The sequence below is a fragment of the Sorex fumeus genome, unplaced genomic scaffold, assembly GCF_029834395.1.
Source record: "Sorex fumeus unplaced genomic scaffold, SorFum_2.1 ptg000006l, whole genome shotgun sequence".
NCBI lineage: Eukaryota > Metazoa > Chordata > Mammalia > Eulipotyphla > Soricidae > Sorex > Sorex fumeus.
Window position 1 is genome coordinate 40,316,540 of NW_026606063.1, and position 27,617 is coordinate 40,344,156.

Consider the following 27,617-nt stretch of genomic DNA (forward strand, 5'->3'; position numbering starts at 1 on the left):
AAAAAACAGTCTATCGATGCAGAAGGAAGTGAAGGGGGAAATTGATTACTCAGCAGGGGGGTGCTGAGGGTCTCAGAGAGATTGCAATTCCTCGTGTGACTCAGTGGGAGAAGTGGCAAGGCTTAATGCAAGTGGAACTTGGAAATTGAAAGGAATTGCAATCCCTCTATGAATCTGTCTTTCTTGGATTCAGGCTGCTACTCCTCAGTGTGAGAGGGGTCCTTCATTTTTTTTTCTTTCTTTTTGAGTTACACCCGGCAATGGTTAAGGGTTACTCCTGGCTTTGCACTCAGGAATCACTCCTGGCGGTGCTCAAGGGACCATACGGGATGCTGGGAATTGAACCTGGGTCAGTTGCGTGCAAGGCAAATGCCCTACCCGCTGTGCTATTGCTCCAGCCGCAAGAGGGGTTCTTCTTAAAGTAAACATAGAAGGAAAATGAGAATATAATATATTAAATGGATTTAACACAGCACTTCTAGGACTCTTTTTTTCTTTAATATTAAAATTATAGTTTAGTTGATATGGATACGATCATATTAACACCTGTGGTGTTATTGTATAAAGTTATTTCATCCCTCCCCCACAAAGTGCCCAAGACCACCACTGTCCTCATGTCACTGCCAGTCCCATCTTCATTCTGTGACCCCAGTCACTCTCCACCAAAACCTTATGCTCACGATTACCATAAATGTCCAAGAAAGGCATACAGCATAAAATATTTACCATATTGGTTTACTTTTGAGCCACATTGGACAGAATATTTTTGGATTGCTGTTCCATGCAATGCACTTTGGGAAAACTGGATCAGCCTCAATAGGAAAGGAGCTATTACTGATGGGTATATCACTTTGTACTTTTAATTTTTTTTTTTGCTCTTCTTTGTGTTTGGGCCACGTGACAGTGTTCAGGGTTTACTCCTGACTGTGCTCAGGGTTAACTCAGGGAAGTGCTCATGGGACTGTATGTAATTCCAGGGATTGAATTGGGTTGGCATTGTGCCAGGCAAATGCCCTACCCACTATACGTCTCTTCAGGACCCAGAACATTTTTTTTGAATCTTTGTTTTTAAATACCAGACTGTATTCCTCTTCATTTTTCCAATGTACCACTCCCCCTAAGAACCCCACTTGCAGGAATGCCTTTTTCTCTGCCACAAAAATTTATTCCTGGGCTGGGGATTGGACTTAGTATAAGAGCACATGTCTGAAGCTGGTTTTGGGGCAGGGATTAAGGAAGACACCCCTGGATGTAATATTTGGGCTGAGATTGGACAGAAAAGTTGGATTACTCTTAGCATTTTTTGTTGTTTTTTCTCCCCTACTGGCACTTGAGCCCACATATGTGAGGTGTTAGCTTACCACTATTTATGGATCTCACCTGGAGGTGCACAGGAGCTACTCCTGGTGGTGGTGCTCAGAGGACTTCTGTGGTGCTGGGCATCAAACCCCAGGTTGCCACATGAAAAATCATGAGCTCCAGCCCTATTTGGACCATCTCCCGGCTCTGCTATAACTCCTTAAGAACTACAAGATTTTTATTGCTGCTTGAGAGTTACTCTAAAATATGGATAGCACTGTCGCACTGTCATCCTGTTGTTCATTGATTTACTCAAGCAGGCACCAATAACGTCTGTCTCCATTGTGAGACTTGTTGTTACTGTTTTTGGCACATAGAATATGATACAGGTAGCTTGCCAGGTTCTGCTGTGCAGGTGGAATACTCTCGGTAGCTTGCCAGGCTCTCCAAGAGAGGCGGAGGAATTGAACCCGGGTTGGCCGCGTGCAAGGCAAACTCCCTACCCACTGTGCTATTGCTCCAGCCCAAAATATGAATACACTTGTAAATTTTAAATTTGTAAGAAGACATGAATACCAAGGCTCATCTAGAGAAAACTATTCTCCTTACTGCAGGGCAGAAGATCTTCGCTCTTCTGCTCAAGGTTGAGTCCTCTAGCAAAGAATTTGGTGCATAGTACATTTTGGATAATTTTGCTGCATGGGGCAGCAATATTTATTCAGGGATATTTTCCATGGAGATATTTTATGATGGAGAACTCTTATTTATTTTTTTACTTTGGTTTTTGAGTTACACCCAGTGGTGTTGGGGTTTACTCCTTGCTCTGCGTTCAGGGATCACTCCTGGAGGTGCTCAGGAGGATCGTATATAGTACCTGGATTGAACCTGGGTTGACTATATGTAAGGCAGGTGCTTTACTCCCTTTTATATTCTTCTGGTTTCTGAGGGTACTTATTTTAAGAAATTTGGATTGATGCAGTAGTTTCAGGGACGTCTCAGGGAAGAGCAGGAGACCAACAAAGGTGTGTCTCTTTAGGGAGACTGAGAAAGCTTATGAGCCAGTGAGAGAGTTTAGTGGTGAAAGGGAGTCTGCAGCCTCACCAAGATGGGGAAAAGAAACAACAAGTGTGAAAGTGCAGCTGAAAGCATTTTTTAAAGTGTATTCAGGGAAAGGGCAACACGGAAATCTTTGGAAATAGAAACCTAGTATGTTTCTATTTCCAGTGAAAGGGAAGTCAGAGAGAACCATCTGTGACCCTGGGGTCTCAAGTCAGCAGCTCATTACAATGTGGTTGTATATTGGGGTTTTGTCATTTACAGTGGTATTGAAGATGATTGTGGGATTTTGTGTTTTCGAAGATCTTGCTCTTTTGAGGATTTAGGCACAGGTTTGGGAAGTATTTGCCACATAAAAAAATTCTGGGGTCAGTGGTGGTGGAGAATGGGCACTGGTGGAGGGATGGGTACTCGATCATTGTATAACCGAAACCCAAGCACAAAAATTTGTAAGTCTACAACTGTACCTCATGGTGTTTCACTAATAAAAATTAAAAAAAAATTCCCAGCAGAATGGTCCACTGGTGGGGCTCTCCCAATCCTGGGCACTGGGAGCTGGACTTCTCATCAAATGGGATGGCCAAGGACTAAGATTAAGATGCCAATTATTGGGGCTGGAGTGATAGTACAGCGGGTAGTGCATTTGCTTTGCATGTGGTTGACCCGAATTCTATCCCCGGCATCCCATATGGTCCCCCAAACACCGCCATGAGTAAATCCTGAATACAGAGCCAGGAGTAACTCCTAAGCATCGCTGGGTGTGACCCAAAAAGAAAAAAAAAGATGCCAATGGAGTGAAAGGACTGCTCTCATTCATCTCTTTTTGGAAAGGGAATCCTGGCTAGGGATGAATAAATCATAAACACGCACCATGTCTTCTTGTGACTCACTTCCATTTTGACAAGGAGCTAGTGCTCCATGCCCACCAGGAAGGTTAAAGTTTTAATTTTGGGCGTCCTCTCCTGAGGATTCCAAATATCTCTTCACCATAGAGGTGAAAGCTATGCCCATTTCCACCTCAATTCTTTATTCTGCTTCAGGCCCTCATTGGCAGTTCTCTGTTGTAGCTGAAGTTCTGTATGATATAAGAAAATAGTTGTATGCTGGGTGGTTGAGAGTGGCTGTGATTCTCATCTCTTGTTGGCTCTGGGGTTGGTCCCAGTGTTTGAGGGACTTCTATAGGTTAACTAGTCAAAACTAGTTTACTGAATGATCTTGTGCTGGTTAGGAAGCTGTACTGTCTGTCTCGTCCCAACTTTATGATTTTTTTCATCATTTCCCTTCCGATTTTTCCTTTGATATCTCATCATCACATGAAACCCCCAGGCAAGGACAATCAGTTGCTTTTCTGGTCACAGGGACACACCAAAAGGCAGTTTAGTCATCACAGAAGTTCAAACCCTGATGAAAAAATTAATGTTATTTTTAAAAATTAAATTTAAGCATTCAGAGAGACAGTACAGGGGCTACTATCTACAGTATACCATACCTAAAGTTAATCTTGCTCCGGAGTGCTAAGAGTTCTTCCTGGATGGGATCGGTTGCGATTCACTGCCCAATCCTGTCATATGCTCTACACTTCAGCTCAACCAAACCCATGGAGTGCTGATTATGAAACCCATACTTCTGATTATGCTCATTGTTTTACTTGAAACTTTCTACTATTACTCTATCATTTCTTTCTTTCTTTCTTTCTTTCTTTCTTTCTTTCTTTCTTTCTTTCTTTCTTTGTGATTTCTTTGAACTGCGTACTCTTCCGGTGTTTTACTCATTACCTGTATTGTAAGTTATTGCTCAAGTCAGTCTTGCCTCCATTTGCGAGTCATTTGCTCTTTATTGCTTAGTCCTAGTACAGAGACTGATTCCATGAAGGCACTCAATATAGATTTGTGGGATGAATGGATGGAGGATGGTGAGAGGAGTCTGATGAGCCTAAAAATATAGGCTAGCGTTGAGCCAACATCATTGTGTATCATCCCCCTCCCCCAGAGAAGAAAACAGAACATTGAGGAGAGCTTGGGGTTATGGCCAGGATATGGCATGGTAGTAGTTATGAATAGGGAAGTAGTTAGTTTGTGGGAACACAGTGGCCTTCTGGGAGGTTCAGTTCTTGTTTCCTCTACATAAAAGGACCCTAGGGAGAGGGTGGGTGCGGGAGATTCAGGATGAACGCTGATGAGAGCAAAGTGCCTGATGCGCATTTCTCAGTAGTGAAGCAGCTTGTCGCCCTCTGGCCTCGAGGCAAGTGCCAGTCTGTGCCATGTCCATACTCACCCTGTGTCTTTTTTTTTTTTTAACATTTTTTATTAGTGAATCACCGTGGGGTACAGTTATAGACTTACAAACTTTCGTGCTTGCATTTCAGTCATACGATGATCGAGTACCCATCCCTCTACCAGTGCCCATTCTCCACCACCAATGATCCCAGTATCCCTCCCACCACCCCCAACCCCTTATCCCCCACCCACCTCGGCTCTATGGCAGGGCAGTCCCTTTTATTCTCTCTTTCCTTTTGGGTGTTGTAGTTTGCACTAGAGTGTGTCAGTCTTTTAACGAACTCTCTTCTTCCCACAGAGCCTCCTCCCAAGGTGGGTCCATTTCTGGCTCCAAGGGGGTGCCCCACGCTCCGTGCGGCACTGATCTGCCTGGCACTGGTCCTGGTTGCCTCCATGGTACTGCAGACCCTTCTCTTTAAGTGTTCAGGCACAATGCTCTGGTGTACTCCTGTTGGTAGTGGAATCTTCTACCCCCCACCCTACCCCCGGACTTGAGAAAGCAGAGGGAGGGAATGTCTTCTCTCTTCAATGCTTTGGGACTCAGATTTGGAGCGATGGGCAGATTCCTCTCTGCTTTGAGTACTCTGGGATTATTTGTGGTCTCCTCTATGACATTCAAACCTGTAGCCTGAACCATGTGGGGCAGTAGGTGGGGTGAAGGAAGGGAAGAAATTATTTCATAATTCCCTTTCAAAAAGGGTCTTTCTTGCTCATGATGGGAGATGTGTAATGAAAGTAAACTATAGACCAAATACAATGGCCACTTACTAACTGTTTTGCAAGCCATAATACCCAAAAGGAGAGAGAGAGTAAAAGGGAATGTGTCTTCCACAGAGGAGGGGGTAGGGTGGGGGTGGCAGGAGGGATACTAGGGATATTGGTGGTGTAGAATGGGCACTGATGGAGAGATGGGTATTCGATCATTATATGGCTGAAACTTAATCACGAAAGTTTGTAAGTCTGTAACTGTATCTCATGATGATTCATTAAAAATAAAAAGCATGAAATAAAAAATGTAAAATGCAAAAAAAATATAAAAGCAGGTGGATCTTTGAAAGAAGAGGGCTGGGAATCAGATGATAAGGCCCAGAAGGAGGTGGGGAGAATGGAGGCATTAATTAAAGGGATGCCTTTGCCAAATGGGCCCTCAGTGCCCCAAGAAACGTTAGTGTGGGCTGTAATCTCTTCCTTTGTTTGCCTGTGAACTTCTCATAGTTCAGAGCTTGTGTTTCTTTTAACCATCTTTGCATTTTGTGCATTTGTCATAGTTACTGGCACAGGGGTTGGAGCAATAGTACAGTGGGTAGGGCATTTGCCTTGCACAGGGCTGACCCGGGTTCAATTCCAAGCATCCCATATGGTCTCCTGAGCACCGCCAGGGGGCAAACAACAACAACAACAACAACAACAAAACCCCAAAAAACAGAGTTACTGGCATATTTATGGCTGGTGCCCACTGCATGTTTGTTGACTGTAATGCAATATGAATGAATAGGGGATGAGCCAAAGCTTCTTGGATTGAGTCCTAGGAAAGCTTGAGCCTTTCCCTTCCTTTCCCTTCTTCCCCTGAACACCTTATCTCTATTCTGCCTTTGGTTGACCTTCTGGCTTTTTCAAATCCAGATTCCTGGCATCAGGGGAAAATATCAGATGTTAAAACCAATGCCCAGTAACTGAACAGTCTGATGGGCAATATCAGCACCTTACATTCTGAAATTAAGAGAAACAGAGATGGTGTGGAGGCAACTGCTGGTTTGGACTGTGAATGCCGGCTTAAATCAAGTGCTTTCCAAGATCCTGAAGGTGGAGATCAGTGTGAGTCAAACCAATGCCCAGATCCAGCTGTTAACAGCCAGTTGGGAGGAAATCAATATTTAAAGTCCCAAATTCCAGAGTTAAGAAGAAATCTAGAGGATGCCAGTGCTTTGAATGCAAAGATTCATGAACTCCAGAGAAATCTGGAGAATATCAGCAAGCTGTTCAAACAGCATTCTCCTATTCTCCTGTCCATGATTCAGGGAGTATAGTCACCATACCTATCTCCTAAGAAAGCACTTAAAAGGCAGAATAATCTCATTTTTGATTATTTTAGTTTATATTTCAGAGTCTCCTGCCCCCGCGCCTAGCTGTCCTCATCGGGGCCCCTTGGAGGGGGGAGGGTTGAGTTTCTCTCCTCCCCCCCGCCCCGAGCAGAGCCCCAGCAGCTGAGGACCTCCAGAGCCAGCCACGGCCATGCTGGGACCACTCTCCACAAGTCCAGACGGGCCTGATGCATGAAAGAAGCGGCAGAGGAACCCAGGCATGCGGGTCCCGGGGCTGAGGTCTCCAAGCCTACTCGGATTGGGACTGGGCCTTCTCCACCCAGACCCCCCATCTTCCAGTAGGTAGGCATCACACCCATCAGCTGCCACCAGCGCCAGGTTGGTCCCATCAACAGCCAAGATGCAGAGACTATAAAACCCAGCTCCCGGAAGTACGTGGCCGCATTTGCAGCCTCGTGACATCTTATTATCTTATTTTTCCTTTGGAGAACCTGGCAGGCTACCAAAAGTATCCTGCCCGCACGGTAGAGTCTGACAAACTTCCCGTGTCGTACTCAATATGCCAAATACCAGTAACAATGATGGTCTCACTCTTCTAATCCTGAAAGAGCATTGAAATGACTCTTTTAAAATCTCAGGGCTAGGAAGGAGACGTTACTGATGCCTGCTCGAGGCAATCGACGAACAACAGGATGATCGTGATCGTGATCGTGATATTTCAACAAAACTAAGGATTGCTTTAGCTATTCATGGGGGTTTATTGTTCCAGTGAATTTCAGGAGTGTTTTGTATATTTCTTTGAAAAATGTCATGGGTGGGGGCTGGAGTGATAGCACAGCAGGTAGGGTGTTTGCCTTGCACGTGGCCGACCCGGGTTCGATTTCCAGCATCCCATATGGTCCCCCGAGCACTGCCAGGAGTAATTCCTGAGTGCATGAGCCAGGAGTAACCCATGTGCATTGACGGGTGTGACCCAAAAAGCAAAAAAAAAAAAAAGTCATGGGTATCCGCATTGAATCTATGCAATGCTTTGGGGACTATTGACATTTTGATAATGTTAATCCTTCCGATCTGTGAGAAGGGAGTGCATCTCCATTCAGAGAAGTGGGTTAATAAACAAGATATATAAAGGACTGGTAGAACTTTATAAGAAAAAATTCTTCAACCCCATCAAAAAAATAGGGAGAAGAAATGAACAGAAACTTCCACAAAGAAGAAATACAAATGGCAAAAAAGGCACAAGAAAAAAATGCTCTCGATTACTGATCATCAGGGAGATGCAAATCAAAACAACAATGAGATATCACCTTACACCACAGAGACTGGGACTCATCAAAAAGAATAAGAGCTAACCTGTGCTGGCACAAATGCAGGGAGAAAGGGACTCTTATTTATTGTTGATGGGAATGCAGACTTGTCCACCTTTTTTCAAAAACAATACGGACTTTCCTCAAAAAACCAGAAATTGAGTTTTCATATGACTCAGCAATGCCACTTCTGGGAATATACCCCCAGGGTGGAAAAACACACAGCAGAAATGACATCTGCACTTGTACGTTCATTGCAGCACTGTTCACAATAGCCAGAATCTGGAAACAACCCAAGTGTTCGAGAATAGTATACTGGTTAAAGAAACTGTGGTACATCTACACAATAAAATACTGTACAGCTATTAAAATGAAGTCATGAAATTTGCTTATAAATGGGTGACATGGAGAATTATCATGCTGAGTAAAATAAGTCAGAGGAGAAGGACAGACATAAAATGACTGCACTCATTTGTGTTATATAAAATAGTACGAGACTAACACCCAACAGTAGAAATAGTAGAAATAAGGACCAGGATGAATGGTCCACTGTTAGAAACCTGCCTCAAAGGCTGAGGAAGAGAGAAACTGGGATAGAGATGGGTCCATTATGACAATGATCGTTGAAGGGATTGCTCTGGATGGGAGATGTGTGCTGAAAGTGGTTAGAGGACCAAACATGATGGCCTCTCAGTATCTTTATTGCAAACCATAATGCCCAAAATAAAAGAGAGAGAGAGATAAAAGGAAAGTGCTTGCCATAGAGCATAGAGAGCATAGAGGCTGGCTGGGAGGGTAGTGGTGGCAGGAGGGATACTGGGAATGTTGGTGGTGGTAGATGTACACTAATGGAGGGATGGGGGTTGGAATATTGTATGACTGAAACCCAATCATGAAAACTTTGTAAATGTATCTCATGGTGATTCAATTAAAACAGAAATAAAAATAATAAAACCTGTAAAATTTAAAAAAAAGATGTTCAAACAGCAAAGTAAGTAACTTAAATAAGAATGGGATCAAGTGATCAATGGCCATGGAACCCTGCCAGTCTCAGGCAGGAAACAATGGCTGGTGTGGCTGGTGTGTGTGTGTGTGTGTGTGTGTGTGTGTGTGTGTATGTAAAAAAAGGGAGAGGAGCAGGATAGACCAGACTGAAAGATTAAGAAGAGAGGGTTCAACACTGGGGTTGGAGGGGACTTGGAAGCTCTCCGGATAGAAGAGACTAGGGGTTATCTCTAAACTTCTGCACAGTGTAGGGAAACATTAGGAGTCTGTCCTGACCCAAATTAGTCACTTTCCATTAAGTTCCCCACTCAGAGACCAGGGACACAGCCACTTGTGAAGGCTGATGTAGAATTGCTTTTCCCTCATGGAGAAGGACTTTTCACTTTTCCATCCGTGGGAAACCCTGTGACTGCCAATCTCACTTAGATTAAGGATCTGAGAGTTTCTTTAATCTCTATTATAAAGATCCAGTGCCTTCAGAGCTCACTCACTGACTGCTGACATCTCAGGGGTCCCACTCCACTCCTCTCATGAAACCAGGGTGCAGAGAGCAGAGCAACACTGGTGTTTACTTTTTCCCATTGTCCTCAGGTGGATATTCTACAGATGGTTTCTCAAGGCTGGAAATACCTCCAGGGGAACTTCTATTATTTTTCAAAAATCTCCAAGACCTGACACAGTTCTCAGCAGTTCTGTCTGTCTAGGGATTCACAACTAACTTCCGTGACCTCAGACAGTGAATAGATGAGTGCTGCTCTCTTGGACTCTAGGAAAGGGAGAATCACGAGCAGGTGTGTCAGGCAGGATGCACAACATTATGCTGCAGTAATGAAAATCCTCAAAGCTCAATTGCCTAGCAGTGAATGGTTACTTCTTTACTAGCACAACGTGTTCTGCAAGACCCAGCAGGACTTCTGCTACTGTGGCTACTCAAGGCAGGTCCTTTATCTTAATCAATATATGCTTCTACAGTTGCTCAGGTTGGAAAGGGGAACATGGAAAATTGTATGTTGTCTTTGGAAACTTCTGCCCAGAATTAACAGGCATCACTTCTGCTTACCTTTGATTGGACAAAGGAAATTAGGCAATACTCCCAAGTTCCAAAGAGGGAGAGAAGACAGTCTCTCTTTGCATGCAGAAGACAAGAATATTTTCAAGTATGCATTCATAACACCATATCATGTAAGAAACTTCCAAAATGGTGAGGCAGAGAATGGAACAATCCTCTCCCATCTGGGAGGTGGGCTGGCAGCACAGCTCAGAGTGCTGACTCTACATGCAGACTTCAGAGTCCCTATCTCATTTCTATCTCATTTTTGAGTCCTGAATAGGTGATAATCTCATGAGGTATAAGTTTGTTGGACTTAATGCTAATGGCACCTACCTCAGAGAATAAATGAATAAAGGCAAATAAAGGACTTAGCCTGGTTCTCTGTGTAAATCGGGCGCTCACTAGTGTTAGATGCTATCGTTAGAATCATTTTCCCAGCACCTGCTTCCAGAGGGTCAGAAAGGTGTAGGTGCTGAGCATGTCAGTTTTGGGGCAAATACAAGCTAGTCTCTGGAAGATGGTTCAGGGCTCTGGGTGTAGCTGAAGGAGACTTCAGAGCCAGTATGTAAAGTGTGTCTGAGGGTTCCAGGGCTGCCCTTGAGGATGGGTCAGGAGCATCCAGAGCGACAGATGCTCTGGCCCTGAGTCTCATCTGTGCTGCATTTTCCCCTTTGTCTTCCTTCCAGGAGTTTCTGTACAAGACTGCAGAAGAGAATTCCTACTGGATCAGCCTGAGCAAAGTGTGTGTGTGGGGGGGTGGGGGTGGGGGGTAGAGTCAGGGGCCATGGATCTGGGTGGATCACACACCATTCAACAAGAAACAAAGTTCCAGGTGAGTTCTCAAAGGTCTCAGCTCAGTCTCACTTTCTGAGCCAGGGCCAGAAGCAGAGTTGACTACAGAGATAGACCCCTGGACTGAAGACTAGATCCCCTCTGCCATGCATTGGCTGTGCAAACAGGGCCGAGACCATGGCTTGTGGGAGGACTTGGGTTTGTAGGTGTGTATTTCATCTGCCCAGGTCACAGTTTGTCCAGGGCTTTGAGAGTACAGCAGTCCTTTCTTGGGGCATGATTGCAGGCTTAGAGGTGGATGGCTCATGAACCCCTTCTCAGGTCTGGGAGAACCCTGCCAACCGTCAGCTAGTAACAGGGCTGCAAGGAAGCTGTAACTTCTTCACTGGAAAGGCTTTCTTTTGTTTTTCCCTCTCAGTAGGTACTGGAAACCCAGGGAACCCAACAATATGGGGCACGATGAACTCTGTGTCTATTTGAGGCTGTTTGCATTCCAGTCATGAAATGATGTCTCCTGTGACCTCACATATCAATTTATCTGCAAATGGCCCTACACCCTGTCAGCTGCATAGCAGGACTGGCCCAGAAGTCAACCCTTTGCCTTCTACCTTTGTCCAAGTGAGGAAATGCTGCTCTCCTCATCCATTCTCCAGCACACTTTCACACCCGTCTGTGCTCAGGGCTTAGTCGTAGTTCTGTGCTCAGGGGCCATTCCTGGTAGTGCTGGGGATTGAACCTGGGCTGGCTGTGTGTGGCACCTTAATTTTTTTTTGCTTTACAACCGATAGCACAGCGGTAGGGCGTTCGCCTTACAAGCGGCCAACATGGCCGACCCGAGTTCGATTCCTCCACCCCTCTCGGAGAGCCCGGCAAGCTACCGAGAGTATTCGAGATGCCAGACACAGTAACAACAAAGTCTCCAATGGAGACGTTACTGGGCCCGCTCGAGCAAATCGACGATCAACGGGAGGGCCTTTACCTTTACCTTACCTTACCTTACAACCATCCCCAAGACATAGGAGAGTTCATTCTCCTGGGTTGGGAATTATTACACCCCAGCAAGGCAGCCGAAATGAAAGGAGACCTGGATTAAAATGGGAGGGGAGGACATAAAGGACCTCGAAGTTCAAATTGCCTCATGAGGTGAATCAGGACCCATGACCAGGGAATCCCCACTGAGCTTTCTGTTTCCTCAGAAAAACCTCGGCTTTGTTCCATCCTGATAAAGACTCTCTGAGCTTTTCTGGTTGTTGCACCAGAATTTGAGTTGCCTGCTTGATGGCGCTGCTGGCTGGCAGGTGTGCTCAGGAGAGCAAAAGGAAAGGCTCTATCCATGCCGTGTCCCCATCACCCTCTTTGTGCATGCCTCTGGAGTCAGAGGCCTCATTACTGATTTTGTTTCAGTGGATCCACTCCAGGACCTCAGACCTGCAGTCTCATCTAGACCTGCGCTTGAATCCCTCTCACTTTATCAGCTCAGCTCTATGTCCACCATCCTCCGTCCAGCCTCTCTGTCCTGCCTTCTATCCTCCCTCTTTCTCCTTCATTGCATCTTCCCGGGCTCTGTGCAGGCTAAGTGGCCTGTGACCCTAGAGTTCCCTTCCAAGATTATGAGAATAAAATGCTGCCTGGGCAAAGGCCTCCCTCTGGGTCCACGTTTATCCTCCAAGTGCAGGTGAGTACAAATGCCACCTGCCTTGATGCACCACAAGATCTGGGGCATCCTCAGCAACCAATTGATGGTTCAAAAGTAACATAAAATAGAGAAGGTCTAGGCCTATAAATGGCATGACACCTAAGCAGCACCTGCCGCTCACTTGCATTGAGACGCAGACCAACAGTAGGCCTCACCTTTGCAGTCCTTCCTCACCGAGGTCTCTCACCAGGCTGCCCTTTTCTAGCTTTCCTTCTGTGGAGGAGATGTGACAGGTGCCCTGTCATAGAGATGGCTCACCACCTCGGACCCCAGTTCTGGTCCAGCAGCCGAGAACCAAAAGGAAGAGGGGCCAAAGAGGAAGCCCAAAGAGTTTGTGATGTTCTCTGTTCTCTTCGATGAATTAGTTAGGGTACCCCAACACCTCCAGAGAAGATTTTACACATGTGTCCAACATCTCATAGTTATGGACTGTAGCTCTGGGCATACATTAGCTGAGCCCTTTGGAAGTCACAGGCTCTGTTAGTGGCTTAGAGACCTGAGATGTTATTGGCACTTTCATTTTGCCCAAAAGGATTGCTTACATTTTCTTCTTCTTTTTATTTATTTATTTATTTATTTTTGGTTTTTGGGTCACATCCGGTGATGCTCAGGGGTTACTCCTGGCTCTGCACTCAGAAATCACCCCTGGAGGTGCTTGGGGGACCATATGGGATGCTGGGAATCGAACCCCGGTCAGCCGCATGCAAGGCAAACACCCTACCCTCTGTGCTATCGCTCCAGCCCCTGCTTACATTTTCTGACTGAGGCAGACTGTTGACTTTCCCTGCCTTGGCCTCTGAGGCATTGTACCCACTGATTCTGAGGAATCATTTGCTGAGTGGACTAGATTTGAAGGTAGCCCAGTGATGAAAATTTTGAAGATGGTTTAAGATTGTCCCCTGACAACTGAGAAGGAAAAAAATAAAAACCCGAGGAATCCTCTGTCAGTATCTTCTCATACGACAAGTACTTCCAGACACTCCAGGCTTATTATCTGAAAGGGATTAGTGTTAGGGATCAAAGCCAGGGACTCATGCATGCAATGCTCTGAGCTCCATGCCGAGCCCGTCAGGTTTATACACTTCTTGCCCCACTCCTGTTGACAGTTATTTCTCCAAAGGACACAGACTTCTTTTTACTTGGTGAGATATTAGGAACGAGCATCATCAGGGTGGAGAGATAGTACAGTAGGTAAGCTGCTTCAACTGACCTGGATTCAAACCCCAGCACATATATGGTCTCCAGAGCACTGTCTGGGGTGATTCCCTGAGTACAGAACCAGGAGTAAGTCCTGAACACTACTGGATGTGGTCCAAAATGAAAAAATAAATATATGAAAAAAAAGGAGAAAAGAGGTGTCATGTGTGACCACTGCTATTGGGGTGTCATTATTTCTTCAAGCTGAGAGCCGAGTAATGTTTATGTGTATAACTGATTTTTTGTTTTGAAGGAAATGATCATTATATATGCATTAAGGGCCAGGTAACAAGGTGGGGAGGACAGCTGGAAGACTCATTGAACTGAATCCCAGAGAATTGGGGTGAGTTCTTCTGCTGTAGGACTGATGTAGGATGTAAAGTCTGCTCACTCTGCACCTGGGTCCAGATGCCCAAAGTTGCCGCTCCTTTCTGACCATGTGAGTCTGGGCTTTGGCACCAGTGCCAGGCAGTCTCTCCTAACAGTGACCCAGGCAGCCCACTCAACCCCAGCTCTGAGGCGTCAGAGGAAAGCGTTTTCTCTAACAATTCCATAAAACCCAGCATTGGGTGGCCTGCTGGGCCCTGAAACCGGAACAAGAGCAGGGACTACATGTTATGTTGACTCAGGCACAGAGTTTAGACTCAGCCTTGCCCCCTCCTGGACAGACGGAGGGAAGGCGGGTCTTGGTTTGTAGCCCAGGAGAGATGCTTGAAGGAGGGAGAGCAGCAGTTCCATCCCCTGCTTGCTGGTTATTCATTGTCTCTCCTTTCCTTTTTCTCAGGATGGTTGGATGGAGCCTCTGCCCAGAGCACAGTGGGCTGTCAGGGATGACTGACACACACTGGGGCATCTGCAGTAGCTAAATCACAGCTGTCTAGGGTCGTGGCTCTGAACCCTCTGCTAGGGGCAGGAAGATCCAACATGTGGGTTTCCGAATCCCTGGTAGTTTTGCTGTTGGTGTAAGAACTAGTAAGAAGGGCCAGTTAGTAGTTTTCTGACCATGGCACAGAGGGGCACGCACCCCAAAGGGCTTCTCCTGAACAGCAGACACTTCCACATGGGAAATCCCACACAGAACTCACAGGAGCTCTGAGCTTGGAACCCGGGAGAAGACCCACCGGGATTATTCTACCACAGAACTTTTGTCATGCCAACTGTGAGGGTCCTGAGGAGCTGGGTGTCACCCAAGTTCCTCCTGTGACCTGAAGATTTCTGCCACACCGAGTCAACTTCCTCCTTTGCCTGCCTCCTATGACAAAAGAGGGCCTGGGGCCAGGATTAAGTGCACAGTTGACAGGGCAGTGCTGTGAAGAAATTGTGACCCCTTCATAAATGGCTGGGGGGAAGGACTTTATGACTGTGCAGAGCCTAATTCTGGGGGGCTGGAGTGTGAGCCTGGGTCCGAGGGGAAGAGGAAGGGCAGGAACTCCAGGGAAGAGGGAGAAGAGAGGGCCTGGCTTGCAGAGCTGGGCAGGAGAACTTACTGACGCCAGGGAACCCCATCCAGGGGGAGGGGCCCCTGGATGCTTCTGTAGAGTCAGCAGGGGGCGGAGGCTGGGCTTCTGGGGGGTCATAACCTGATCCCCAGCATATAAGCTTCGGGAGCCTTTCGGGTTCCCTGCACTGGCCTGGTGGCAGGGAGTTGTGTTGAGGATGAAGAGCGTGGAGATGGACGGCAACCAGGCCCTCTTCTGCACGGACGCCCAGAGTGTCTCTCTACATCCCCAAGGTGAGGAAGCTGGGGCCTCAGTCCATAATTGGGGGCTGACCTGCTTGTCCCCCGACCCTCTGCCATTTTCTCAGCCTCTTCTTGGCAGCCCAGGGCTCAGTTCCTGGCTAAATCAGCCTTCAGAACCACAGGGCAGGTCAGCCAGTGTTTAGAGAGGAGACAGACAAAGAAGGAAAGAAATCAAGGGGGGAAGAAGAGAACGAGAGGTAACAGGTGAACAGGTATCAGGGCTTCAGCTCTACCAGTGACATGAGTGACGGATATAGCCATAAACCCAAACAGATTCAATAGAACTGAAAACATGAGACTTAGTAATGTGACTGTTAAGTAGACAAACGCGGGTGGAGTGAGGGTTGGGATGGGGAGGGAATCTGGGAAAACTGGAGGAGGGAAGTAAACACTGGTGGAGGGACTGGTGTTGAATTATTGTTTGCCTAAAACTCAACTCTCAATAATTTTGTAAATCATGACTCTTTAATAAAAAAATATTAAAAATCTCACAAGGTAGGAGAGCCTGGGGCACACCCCGTCCCAGCACCCTGCGTCCCCAGATCCTTTTCCTGTGTCATGACAAGCTAGCAGGACCACAGGCTGCCTTTGGATTGAGGGCCTCTTGCTCTCGAGTCCTGTGGCATACGGTCTGGCCCTTGGGGTCTCAGGGCTCCGAGCTGATTCCCTGTTGGCTTTTTATTCCCAACCACAGCCCCCAGATTCCTAGGCACAGCATTTTTAGCACCCCCACAGGGGACTTCCTGATGCCAGCAGAGAGATACTGGATTTCTGGATGGCTCCATGTTGGGGGTGGGTGAGTTGGGGGCAGCCCCAGAAGGCCCAGAGTCTGGCTCCAGGACTCTGAGACCCTCCCCTGCTCTGTCCCTTTCTCTCGCCTTTCTTTCCTCATTCAGGCCACACTTTTGTCCATGGCCCCGCTGGCCAACTCTCAACTGTGGTCTCTGTTAACTGTTGGGTCACTGCTATGCCTCCCATCCGCCCACCCCCAACCCCCTCCCACTCTCCTGAAAAGGTTGGAGAACATTTGAAAGGACTCCCTTAAACTTCTTCACAGCAAACAGGGCAAGTATGCCTGGTGCCATGGGCTGGGAGCTGGAGCCTGAGCCTGTGGGGCTGACCAGTGTCACCCAGCAGGCCCCTAGATGCTGCTTCTCCCCCCCAGGAAAACTCCGAATCTCCAGGATCCCAAGGGTGCTTCGGATTACTCTGGCATTTATGACGGCCGCCCTTGCCTCGGTCTTTGTGGCTCTTTGTGTTATTGGTAAGTTTTTAGTTTGACCCAAATCCAATGACATGCCCACCTTCCTCCTGCAAGAAAGGTCAGACCTAGGCACAGTAGTTTGACCTTCAATCCGAGTCCCAAACCAGAAATTTCTCAGGAGCTGTAGAAACCACTGCCTCAGGGGGCTTCCTAAACTAAGCTCCCAGAGGGTCCTTGGCTTCAAACTCGTGACTCAAGTTTGGGGGAGAGATTGGAGGGAGTCTGTTCCCTGGCTCAGGGCTGACCCTGGAATGGGGTGTCAGCTTTGCAGAACCGAAGACATGCCCCTGAGGCTCACGCCTTCCTGCAAGACTCTCCAGAAGTGAACAGCACCAGGAAGGAAGTGGACGGTGAGTCGCCACGGTGGGGCATGGGGGTGGGTGCAAGTTGGGGATCTTGGCTGACCCTCGGAAGGGCTTCTCCCCTCATAGTCCCAAGCCCTGAATCCAGAATCTCTCCGTACTCTGTACAGAAGAACTCCTTTTTTCCTTTTCTTTCTTTTTTTTTATGTAAAGGGGGTTTCTTTTTTTCAAACTGCTTTATTGAGTTTTAAGTGATATAGTAAAACAGTTTTCGAGTTTACAAAATTTTTTTTAATCTTATTTACTGAATCACAGTGAGATACACAGCCATAAGGTTGTTCATGATTGGGTTTCAGTTATATAATGTTCCAACATCCATCCATTTAACCAGTGTATATTTCCCACCACCAATCTCCTGCCGCTATGGCCGGTATGTTTTTTCCTCTTCTCTCTCTCTCTTTCTCTTTTCTATCTCTCTTATCTTTCTCTCTCCCCTCTCCCTCTTCTTTTGGACATTATGGTTTGCAATACGGCTACTGAAAGGTTATCATGTATATCCATTTACCGACTTTCAACACTCAGTTCTTGTCCCAGAGTGATCATTTCTAACTAATATTGTCATACTGGTCTCTTCTCGATCCTAAATGCTCTTTGCCTTCCCCGACCCCACATACACACACACCTGTGGCAAGCTTCCAACCACAAGTTGGAAGTTCTCCTGGCCCCTGTTTTACCTGACTTTGGGTATTAGTCTCATACTATTTTTTTTATATTCCACAAATGAATGCAGTTATTCTATGTCTGTCCCTCTCCTTTTGACTCATTTCATTCAGCATGATACTACGTCCATCCATTTAGAAGTGAATTTTATGGCTTCATATTTTCTAACAGCTGCATAGTATTTCATTGTGAAGATGTGCCATAATTGCCATAATTTCTTTATTCAGTTGTCTGTTCTTTGATACTTGGGTTGTTTCCAGATTCTGGCTATTTATTATGAATAATGCTGCAGTGAATATAGAAGTGCAGATGGTGTTTCTGATGTGTGTTTTTTGGCCCCAGAGTATCATTCCTAGAAGTAGTATTGCTGAGACAAATGGGAGCTCAATTTCTAGTTTTTGGAAAAATGTCAATATGGTCATTTCTTACATATGTATATACCCATGATATCATCACTACAGTCATGATTGAGAACATATTGATCAGTCATACCTCAAAGTTTACTTGCGTCTTTTTTCTAATTCCCCTCGCATTCCTTCATTCTCAGTCAATAACTGAACTACTGGCTAGAACATGGATTTCTAGGCTTTTCTAGAGTTTTAGATGCTACTTTTGGGGTGTTGGGGGTGGGTCACACTTGATAGTGGTCAGGAGCTACTGCCTAGTTCACTGCTCAAGGATCATTCTAGGAAATGATGTGATACTGGGGATGGAGGCTGGAACAAAAGCAGAGTCAGCTACATACGAGGTAAGTGCCTTGCTCCCCTGTACTGCCTGCCCAGCCCTGGAGTTTTATATCAAAATGACATACGTGTTGTATGTGCTCTTTCTTTTGTCCTTTTGAGTTGTGTCATTTGCAAGTATTTTCTCTCAGCTTATGGCTTGTCGTTCTCTCATTAAGATTTCCATTATGTTAACATCTAGTTTATCATGATGTCTCTTCTTTGAAGGAGAGTGTTTCAGTCTCATCTTTGGAAACTTTACTGCCAAGATTACAAAGTTCTTTTTCTGGAAATCTTACAGTCTAGTGTGTTATAATTAGGCCTGTGGTTTATTTTATTTTATTTTTATATTTATTTAACTTTTTTTTCTTTTGGGGTCACACCCAGAGATGCTCAAGGGTTACTCCTGGCTCATGAACTCAGGAATTATTCCTAGCTGTGCTCGGGGGATCATATGGGATGCTGGGAATTAAACCCGGGTTGGCCACGTGCAAGGCAAACCCCCTACCTGCTGTGCTATCACTTCAGCCCCCTATGGTTTATTTTAAGTTAATTTTTGTATACAGGTGAAAGCTCTGAACCATAATTTATTTTTTGATATACAGATATATAATTGTTCCCGCACCTTTTATTGAAAAGATGATCATTTTCTCCATGAATTACCTTAGTACTTTTGTTGATAATTAGTTGTCCACAGACTCGTGGGCCTATGTAAATTCTTTGATTTATCCAACTGATCAAATTGTTTGTCTTTAAAGGCAGAATATTGGGCAGAGATTTCCTATCCCTCAGATGTCCAACTACCCCTAGCACAGTGGCCAAGGGCCCCACAACCCCCCTACATGGGAGGAGAAAAATAGGAGTAGAGTGAGAGTGTTCCAGAATCTTCCTTGGGTTCTCCTTCCTCTTCCTGAGGAGAACCTCAGGTCACGAAAGCCTGTTATTCAACCCAGTTCATGAACTGAGCAAATGGAATTAGTAGAACTGGGGGCAGCAGTAGGTGAAGTTGGTGGAAAGGACTCTGCATAGTTTCCCTGAGTGATCCTAAAGACTGAGCCTTTCATTCAGGCCTCCCATATCCTCTGACACCTCCATAGATCACCTGGCCTTACAGCAGGTGGGAACATCACTGGGAACATCACTGTCCTCCCGTTGTTCATCGATTTGCTCAAGCGGGCCCAGTAACGTCTCCATTGGAGACTTCATTGTTACTGTGTTTGGCATATCGAATACATCACAGGTAGCTTGCCAGGCTCTGCCGTGCGGGCGAGATACTCTCAGTAGCTTGCCGGGCTCTCTGAGAGGGGCAGAGGAATCGAACTCGGGTCGGCCATGTTGGCTGCTTGCAAGGCAAACGCCCTACCGCTGTGCTAAAGGCTATTTCAACTTTAGGGTCTATGACTTCAGCCCTTTAGACTAAATAGAGTTTCCCCCCATCTCCCCGCAATGGGTCCCTATTTGGTTTTGTTTCTTCTTTATTTATCCTGATGGATTTTTTTTCTCTGTGTGTGGTCTACAGTTTTGAAGAAGTAACAGCAATGAATCAAGAGGTTTCTTGTTTGTTGTACAAATAAAGAACAAGATCATACATGGGCTTATTCATACCTAGATTCTTTTTTCATCATGACTAATCTGATGGTGGTGTTTTTTTTAATAGCATTAAACCTCAGGAGCTCTAAATTATATGATCAGTTACTTTCAAGTGCAGTTATGAATGACTATGGCAATTAGTCCAAGGAGGTCTCCTTGTGGCAAGTGTTTTAGTTCCTTCTACTTTTTCATGTAGAATAGCTACTGGACCCCTTGGAAAAAAATAGTGTTTCTTTTTTTTCCTCAAGAGGTCCAACTGCAGGGTCCAGCTGTAGGTGGTGACCAGCAGGCTGCTTGTGGGGAGCCCTTAGGCTGTTTACGTTGGAAATTTGAAGAACACAGTGGCTGGCTATAGAGTAAATGCTTTCCTATATAATGTGCCTCTGTGGCTACTTTCTCCCTTCCTCCCTCCAGATTCCCATTCTGGCAGTCTGGCAGAATTACAAGAGGTTGTCCAAAACCTTCAAGTCCGTGTGGAAAATTCCAGCACCTGGAGTGTGGAGTTCCAGGAGTTGACTTGCAGAGTGGATAACATCAGTTCTCAGGTCCAGGTGTTCAGTGATTTCCTGGAAAACACCAGAGCTGAAGTCCAGAAGGTAAAAGACTGTCTCTAAGAGATGCCAGACTCAGGTGTTAAAGATTTCCTGGGAGGGGACCAAAAAGTTAGAGGGGGATATGGAAAAGGCTAATGCTTAGAATCCTCAGACTCATTTTTCTTTAAAAGCAGTTCAGAAAACACCAGTGTTGAGCTATGCATGTTAAGTAGAGGCTTAGACCCTACCAACACTGATATTCAGGGATTGGAGGCCGGGATGGACATGGCAAATGCCCAAGCTCAGATGTCAAACAGTAGTTTAAAGAATGCTACTTTAGCATGAATCCGTGTTTTGAAAGGCAATATGGATGGTGTTGATGCTCTAAGGGCTCAGAATCAGGATTTCAGAAGACATACAGGAGGAGCCAGTGCTGAGATGCAGAGGATAGAGGGAAGTCTGCAAAACAGAATTGATTTAAACTCCAAGACCCAGATCTTTAGGAAAAGAAGCTTAATAAACACCAGCACTGAGCTCCAGTTACTAAGGGGTCATATGGTGAGAGCTACTGATGAGAGTTATCTGTTAAAGAGAGTGTTGGAAAATGTCTCTGTCCAGTCCCAGAGCGTGAGCAGCCACCTGGAGCAGGCAGAGGCTCAGATCCAGGTGTTACAGAGAGAGGTGTAAGCCACATACATAATTTACTTTCCCAATTCCAGGCATTAAATGATCAGTTGAAAAATGCCAAGAGAGAGATACAGACCCTAAAACAAGAAATGAAGGTAGCTGAGGCCTTGAAGTCCAAGGTCCAAGTGTTAGAGGGTGATCTGCAGAAGGCCAACGCTGAGATCCAGAGGTTGAAAGGGAATGCAGAAGAAACCAAAACTCTGGCTGCAAAAATCCAGAAGGAAGAGCGTGGCATGGTGGCCCTCCAGGCAGCCATAGCGTCACAGGAGCAACTACAGCAGACACAAAGTAAGTGAGAGAGAGAGAGAGATGTGAAGGAAGGATGCTCTCAGGAGGGCAAGATCTCTTGTCCCTGCAACAGCCCACTGACTTTAACTTCCCCACAGTGGGAAGAAGGATGTGACTGTGGAGGCCCAGGTCCACCAAACAGACTCCATATAACTTATACAGTGATGGGAGGTGGCAGGGGTTGGGGGGTCGGGGATGGCCAAATAGGAGAAGGCACAATCTCTGCTTGTCACATAGTCAGAGTGAGAAAGGGATACTTGGATGATGAAAGGTACAATGAAACAGGCTGTGCTGTGGAAGCAGAGAGCCTGATTCCTGACTTCCTGGCCAAACAAGTGGTGTGGTTAAATTAAGCTACCTTCTCTGAGCTTCACCTTCTTCCTCTGTCCAGCCGGGACATCAAACTTACTTTGAAGAGTTGGCAGACACAGAACATTTCACTTAGTACCCAGAATTCATGTGGACAACATAGTTTGAGGCTCAGGGGCATAGAGAGGAGGAATGTGGGCTCTCCCTTTGAAGCTCAGAGGCTGGTGGAGCAGCCTTGCATGCAAGGCATGTCGAGTGGTGTCAAAGGGGCTGCCCTAGAAGTGGCTCTAGGAACTGAGGGTGGGGAGGGCCAAAGCAGGGCAAAGAAGGGAATATACTGGGTGTGTTTTTGTCGGGGGCGGTGGGCAGAAAACTTGGAGGTGGCTGAGAAAAGATCAGAAGGCATTTGGCTTATGGGCCCGAGCAATAAGACAGTGGGTAAGATCATTTGTCTTGCATGTGTCTGACTCTGGTTCGATCTCCAGCAACTTTGGTAAGGTCCTCAGCATTCCATATGGTCCCCTGAGCACCGCCAGGAGTAATTCCCAAGTACAGAGACAGGAATAACCCCTGAATATTGCCAGGTGTGACCCAAAAATAAAAAAACAAAACAAAACAAAAAAAGATATTTGGCTTTGAGGATATTCCTTGTGGCTGGACATGTAACTCAGGAGTAGACTGCTTGCCTCACAGATATGAGGCCCAGGGTTTGATCCCTGGAACCTCAAACAACAGCTACTACAACTACAACAACAGATGACCTTTGAACTGAGTTCTAAGGGACTGTAAGGTGTGGCCCAGCACACAGAGAAAGAGTGGAGGGTTCACAGAACAGAAGCTGTGAAACCTGCTGTTCCTTCTAGATTGGGGTAAGAAGGACAGCGGGCAGGGGTTTGGATGCTGGCTTTCAAACGACTGCAAGTGAACCACAGTAACTGAAGTTGGTTTTTGCCTTGCAATTCAGTTTGTGTGTGTACACATACGTGTTTCAGAAAGCAAAACTTTAATTTCACAAATGTACTGATTTTAGGATCTGTTTTCTTAATTTTGGTGGCAGTTTCTCTCAAGCAAGTGCCACTTCTGGTGCTGTTTGGCTCCAATATTACTGGGGGGGTGTCGTCAGGGTCATACCAGTGATGCTTGGGGACCATGAAGTGCTGGAAGTTGAACTTAGGGCCTCTGGACTAGGCAGCTATGACAGCCCTACTTGAACTCTCTCCCCAGTCTCCTGGAGTTCTTTCCTTTTTACCATTATTGTTTATTATTCCTTTATGTGGTGCCAAGGATTGAATCAGGGCCTTGTATATGACTCTCTCTTTGTCCATTACAATCTATTTTTCTGTTGTTTTCCTTTTTGTGTTAAACCCAGCAGTGCTTAGGGCTTACTCCTGACTCTGTGCTCAGGGATCACTCCTGGTAGTTCTCAGGAGACCATATGTGGGGCCAGGAATTGAACCAGGGTCAGCCATATGCAATGCAAGTTTCTTAACCCCTGGACAATACCTGTGGCCCAATAATCTATTCCTAAAAAGAGACTTGACACAACCCATAAGTGAGTTAATGATTAAAGCTGAAAAAACAGAAAAACACTATACCAAAAAGTTAGACAGATGTGGAGAGTCATAGGCTACATGCAGAAGGCTTCTGGCTTGGGTGCCAGCTTTCAGACATTAAGGAACCCTTGGGCCAGAGAGATAGTGCTTCAGGTACCAGGGATATGGCAGGAACAGAAGTGTGTAAACTGTCAGATGCTGGGTTGGGGCTGGAAAGAGGGGAAGCAGGAGATCACAGAAGAGTGTTTCCTTGGTGGCCTAGCTGAGTGTCCCCCAAGTCACAGAGCCAAAGGTTCCGAGTTGCTCCCTCCTAGGCCATACCCCAGGTGCATAAGCGTCAATCAGTCTTGTCGCCTTCACTGCAGTCTCTGGAAGGGGTCTGGGGGTCAGCACTGGGCATGCACAACCACCCCAGTCCTCATTTCTCTCCTCTTTACTTCAGATCAACTTCTCCAGCTGATTCTGCAAGGCTGGAAGATCTACAATGGAGCCTTATATTACTTTTCTCAAACCAAGAAATCTTGGCAGGATGCCGAGAATTTCTGTGTGTCCTGGGGAGCTCACCTGGCCTCGGTGACCTCTGAGGAAGAGAAGGTCAGAGCTGCAGGCATGGGGTGGTGCTGAGGGAGTGGTAGAGGGTCTGAGAATTTGGTGTGTGTGTGTGTGGAGAGAGAGAGAGTGAGAGAGAGAGAGAGGTTAGACAGAGGGAGACAAAGGGACAGAGGCAGAGACCTTCTTATCACCCCCTCAGTCAGGAGGGAGCCAGTATTTCCAGAGCTCTGATGAGTGACTGGTCCTGGAGGAAGAAGCACTGCTGTAGACCCCAGCCCAGAGGCCCTCTAATGTCAGTGGCGGAGTGAGGGCTGAGTCACCCCAAGAGCTGGCACTGTACCTCTCTGCCTCTTCCATCCCCTCTGCTCCAGCTGTCGACCTTGATTTTCACATCTGTTAATCCAAGGCTGTGGCGTGCCCCCAAGAGGGAAGCCAAGGCTTCTTGGGAAGGCTAGATGAGATGCACACACGACTGCATGTGAAAACCAGCAGAGGCAGGAGAGTCCCAGATGACCCATTTGGCAAAGGCTTTAGCAGAATTTTCTGCAGCTGACCATGATAGGTTTGGTCTAATTCACCCGACAGACTCCTCGCAGTTTTCCCAAGACTGTTCTTAAACATCTGATGAAGGATGTATTCTATTGTCCAACCCACCTTAATAAGCTGGGCCAGATATGTTTTTGCCTGGTCAGTCCATACAGTCCATATGTCCTCACGGGGGCAACATGGTAGAAGTTGGACTGCTTTGGAGGGGATCTGACTGCTGTGTCAGGTCCTGGATGAACCCCGGAAGATTCAAGAGGGGCTGTGTCTCCTGCAGAGAGTTGGGCTTGTTACCCCCAAGCAGGGAGGAAGCCTGGACACTCCCCAAACCCCTCGCCCTGGCACAAGCCTGGGACAACTGTTTTTTCACACAGGGTGGCACAGCATTCTTTTCCCTACAGGACTTTCTGGTCACATTCACAAAGGACTCTTTCCACTGGATCGGGCTCACAGACCAGGGCACAGAGGGTGTCTGGTACTGGATAGACAAAACCCCGTTCAATGATGCCCAGAGCAAAAAGTGAGTACTGTGTGGTGCTGCCTGCAGGCACTGGCAGGCATGGCTATATGTATCCCTGCCCAATGTTAGTGGCGAAAAGTGGATGTCTGTGTGTGTTAATGGAATGTTCATAATTGTTTATGTTTGTGTGTGTATGTTAGTGGCGTGTATCTGTGTGTCTATGTATGTCTGTGTTAGTGGTGTGTATCTGTGCCTGTGTTAGGTGTATGTACCTGTGTGTCTCTGTATGTGTGTCCATGTATGCGTATGTTAGTTGTGTGTGTCTGTGTTTTTGTGTCTGTGCCTGTGTTAGTGGTGTGTGTCTGTATGAATGGTGTGTTTCTGTGTTTGTGTGCCTGTTAGGTGGGTGTGTGTCTGTGTATGTGTGTCCGTGTGTGTGTATGTCTGTATCTGTGTGAATGGTCTGTGTCTGTGTGTCTGTCTGTGTACACAGGGCATGGTTGTGATCTTCCTGGACCTTGTAGAGTGGTCAGGAGGGGCCAGGTCCTGGGACTGTAAGGCAGTGTGAGAAAGCAAAAACTCTTTCCGCTGTTTGAAGAGGGGCCCTCACCAGGGGGAGGAGCCTTTTCTTCATGGAGTATAATAGAGTCTTCTGGTATGCAGGTTTTGGGACAAAAATCAGCCGGACAACTGGATGTATGGGGAAGGGAGATCGGAAGACTGTGTGCAAATGCAGCAGAAGTGGAACGACATGTACTGTAATGCTCCCTACCAGTGGGTGTGTAAGAAGCCTGGTGGTGGGATTAGATCAGGCCCCAACTGAGAGATGCTGCCCACCCGCCCCTATGCTGGGGCTCAGCCTCCTCCCCAGGCCACCGAGTTCAGCCTGTGAATGCAGCTTGTTCTCAGGATCTTCCATTGGGCTTTTTGTATTCCCTGCTCATGTCTTCTGGTTTAACCCTTCCAATGTGTTTCTCTCACATGATCCAGCATTAGCAATGGCTCCAATAAGACAAAAGATCACTGTATCTTTGAACCCCCTCAGTACCCCAACAAGCCTGTTAGATCTGGGACCTCAATAAAGACATGTTGACTGAATGACTGCTTGGTGCTTATCCTTCATGCCACCACACGCATCTCCCTGGTTTGATTCTCCTTCCTCAACATCTCTTCTGCCCTACACACCTTTGTTTAAGAGCTTTACATCTAGGGATACTTGGTTTATTGCAGCAGCAGTGAGACACCTACTATGGGGAGTTGGCAGAGGAAAAATTCCCAGAAGCCTAAGTGGTCCCCATATTTCCTGAGCTGCAGATGGGATTGAAAATATAATTTTTCCAGTCCATTAAATTACACATCACAGGAGCATCTTTCCATTGCCCTGATGTCCTCTTCAGTCTATTAACTCTGACAGTCTCATCTCTGCCTTTAGCCTCTTCTTGGAGCCATATTTGGTCTTCTAGGGACACAGGTTCCTTCCTGTTGCACTTAGATTGAGCATTTCTTTTCTTTAAAAAGATTTTTTAATTGAATCACAGTGAGATACACAGTTACAAGATTGCTCATGATTGGGCTTCAGTTTTCTAGTGTTTCAACACCCATCATTTCACCAGTGTACATTTCCCACTTCCAATGTCCACAGTTCCCCCCACCCAACCCCCCTGCCTGCTGCTGTGGCAGGCATTTTCTCTCTCTCTTCTCTCTCTTTCTCCTTTTGGTTATTATGGTTTGCAATACAGGTACTGAAAGATTATCCTGTATATCCCTTTACCTATTTTCAACACTCAGTTCTTGTCCAGAGTGATGATTCTTCTCCTTCTCCTTCTCCTTCTCTTTCTCCTTCTCCTTCTCCTTCTCCTTCTCCTTCTCCTCCTTCTCCTTCTCCTTTTCCTTATCCCTCTCCCACTCCCTCTTCCTCTCCCTTCCCTCCCCCATTGCCCCTCTCCTTCCTCTCCCTCCTCCTCTTCTTCTTCTTCTTCTTCTTCTTCTTCTTCTTCTTCTTCTTCTTCTTCTTCTTCTTCTTTTTCCTCTTCTTCTTCTTCTTCTTCTTCCTCCTCCTCCTCCTCCTCCTCCTCTTCTTCTTCTTCTTCTTCTTCTTCTTCTTCTTCTTCTTCTTCTTCTTCTTCTTCTTCTTCTTCTTCTTCTTCTTCCTCCTCCTCCACCTCCTCCACCTCCTCCTCCTTCTCCTCCTCCTCCTCCTCCTCTTCTTCTTCTTCTTCTTCTTCTTCTTCTTCTTCTTCTTCTTCTTCTTCTTCTTCTTCTTCTTCCTCCTCCTCCTCCTCCTCCTCCTCCTCTTCCTCCTCCTCCTCCTCCTTTTGGGTCACACCCGGCAATGCTCAGGGATTTACTCCTGCCTCTACACTCAGGAATTACTCCTGGCAGTGCATGGGGAACCATATGGGATGCCAGGGATCAAACTCCAGTCAACCATGTGCAAGGCAAGAGCCCTGCCCACTGTACAATTGCTCTGCCCCCAGGGTGATCATTTCTAGCTATTATTGTTATACTGTTTCCTTCATTAGATTGGTAATTTCTAAAGCAGCTCCTCACCCTGCTTTATGGAGTACCACCCCACAGCAGGCATATTTCTGGAACTCTTTCTCTCAGAGCTTCCACTCATTCAGGTTCTGCC

The 27,617-nt window shown here is 46.5% G+C and overlaps 2 protein-coding genes across 2 annotated transcripts; both read left to right on the top strand.

Annotated features, from left to right (window-relative positions):
• Window positions 1-4,520: 4,520 nt before the first annotated feature.
• On the top strand, window positions 4,521-11,400 carry CD207 (CD207 molecule). The gene is given in 8 exon segments (XM_056126541.1): window positions 4,521-4,596; window positions 4,930-5,052; window positions 6,255-6,381; window positions 6,383-6,501; window positions 6,504-6,619; window positions 9,574-9,726; window positions 10,720-10,868; window positions 11,250-11,400. Coding segments are annotated over 8 exon segments (1,014 nt in total).
• Window positions 11,401-15,347: 3,947 nt separating this feature from the next.
• LOC130035843 (C-type lectin domain family 4 member F-like) lies at window positions 15,348-26,077 on the top strand. Its single transcript, XM_056127764.1, has 8 exons — window positions 15,348-15,453; window positions 16,628-16,726; window positions 16,990-17,076; window positions 20,475-20,656; window positions 21,313-21,568; window positions 23,873-24,024; window positions 24,927-25,045; window positions 25,649-26,077. Exons 1-8 carry the CDS (start codon window positions 15,378-15,380, stop codon window positions 25,806-25,808), a joined length of 1,131 nt encoding a protein of 376 aa, XP_055983739.1. The 5' UTR covers window positions 15,348-15,377; the 3' UTR covers window positions 25,809-26,077.
• Window positions 26,078-27,617: the final 1,540 nt, after the last annotated feature.